Source organism: Rhea americana, unplaced genomic scaffold, assembly GCF_003343005.1.
Source record: "Rhea americana isolate MKP2758 unplaced genomic scaffold, rheAme1 scaffold_70, whole genome shotgun sequence".
In the NCBI taxonomy this organism is placed as follows: Eukaryota; Metazoa; Chordata; class Aves; order Rheiformes; family Rheidae; genus Rhea; species Rhea americana.
The window spans coordinates 2,307,747-2,309,516 of record NW_028186868.1 but is presented as its reverse complement, the minus strand read 5'-3'; the positions used below and the strand labels follow the sequence as shown (position 1 = coordinate 2,309,516).

General features: G+C 53.8%; 1 protein-coding gene across 1 annotated transcript in view; it reads right to left on the bottom strand.

Annotated features, from left to right (window-relative positions):
• The window catches only part of NRN1 (neuritin 1), a 9,028-nt gene that overhangs the window by 2,982 nt on the left and 4,276 nt on the right, over nt 1–1,770 (bottom strand). The window contains exon 2 of the mRNA XM_085321631.1: nt 1,459–1,603. Coding sequence (XP_085177757.1) covers nt 1,459–1,603 — 145 coding nt within the window. The remainder of the gene's footprint in view (nt 1–1,458; nt 1,604–1,770) is intronic.

The window sequence follows — 1,770 nt, the reverse complement described above, 5'->3', positions numbered from 1 at the left end:
CCTTTCCTTTCCTTTCCTTTCCTTTCCTTTCCTTTCCTTTCCTTTCCTTTCCTTTCCTTTCCTTTCCTTTCCTTTCCTTTCCTTTCCTTTCCATCTCGTTCCATTTCACACGTTTTGTTTTCTGTCTTTGACGGAGCAAAAATAGAAAAACTATTTCAAACATGTTCATGTCGAATGACCTTATCTCGTTTCTAAATATGACTCTATTCTTTTTTCCTCTTTCGGCGAGGTGAGTTTGTGGTGGAAAACAGCAAACGGGAGAAAGGGAGACAACCATGTTCAGACGGATTTCTTTGGAACGGAACGAAAATGCCTGTTTCTGCCTGCTTGTGCCCAAAGGAGACCCCGACGCGGGGCCGGCGGAGGCCGAAGCTGGCGGTTCCCCGTCTCTGCCGACGGCTGCCCCAGCTTTCCCTCCAGCAGTGAAAACAGCAGCCCCGAGTTCTGGGGAAAAGAAAATCACCTCAAATTTAGGGCTCATCCAGCAGCCCCAAGGTCCTCCAGTTTCTCAGAGGAATTGAAGAGGGGGACCAGCTGCCGATTTTGCAAGGCGAATTCTTCGTCTTTTTAAAATTTAATTTTATTTCATTTTATTATATTTCATTTCGTTTCATTTAATTTCATTTGTTAATTTTTCTTGTTGTCCTCTTTCCCCGTCCTCCTCTGCTGCCAGGAGCGGAGCCATGGCTTTACTGCAACGTTTGCTGGGCGAAAGTCTGGCGAAAAGGGCTTTCCCGGGGCCAGGAAGCGGGGATCCGTACGGAAAGGGCGGCCCCGGCCGAGGGACATTTGGGGAGATGGGGGTGGAGTGAGGTGGCGCTGAGTATATAGACATCGGCTGGGCGTCCCTGCGCCGCCGGACGATCACTACTGCGGCCGCGATTCCTTTCTTTTCAGTGTAAGTTTGTTTTCCAGGGAACGGGCTCTSGAGCCTCGAGGAGGTCCCGGACGGGGTGAGCCGGCCCGCCCGGCCCGGGACAGCCCTGCGGTGTCCCGCAGGACGGGGCGCCCCCCGGTCTGATCTCCACCCCCCGAGCATCCCCAGCAACATGGGACGAAACAGCCGCAATAAGAGTAGTAACAACCCCCAAGCAGCCGCTACCGAGATCCCAGGTGCAAAGAAGGAGAGGGGAAGGACTGAAAAGGGAGAGCTAGAGAGAGAGAGAGAGAGAGAGAGAGAGAGAGAGAAGAGGGAATTCACAGAGGGGAAAAGAAAAAAAAGGCACTGAAAAACTCCCTCTAGACTTCACTGTTGCCCGGATTTGGCCTTTCCCCATAGCAGGGCGTTTGGAGGGAGCTCGGAGCAGAGAAACCAGCCCCTAAGCAGCAAACCCTGCGTTATTTACTTTCCTTCCCTGCCCACCGCCGTCACCCACCTTGCTCCCTCCCGGCCCCGGGTGGTGACCACCTCCCCCACACACACTCCCCCACCCCAAGAAGGAAAAAGGCAAGACCTACGCGCAGATCGTTTGGAGATTTCTCTTGTCGTCCAGGTCCTGCGGGTAGTTGGCCATGTTATCGCCCAGCCGCAGCAAACAGTCCGAGAAGCCCCTAAAGACCGCATCGCACCGCCCCGCCGCTCTCACCACCTGCACCAGGTGCGCTGCGGGGCAGGGCACAGGGCACAGGTCAGCGCCGCCGCCGCCGCCGCGATGTCGGGGGCGGTGGGGCCCTATGCTTTTTTTGTTTGTTTGTTTGTTTTTTCCTCCTCCCTACGGTTTTCTGTTCCCCTGGATTAAAGACTTTTTTTTTTTTTTTTTTTTTTTTTTT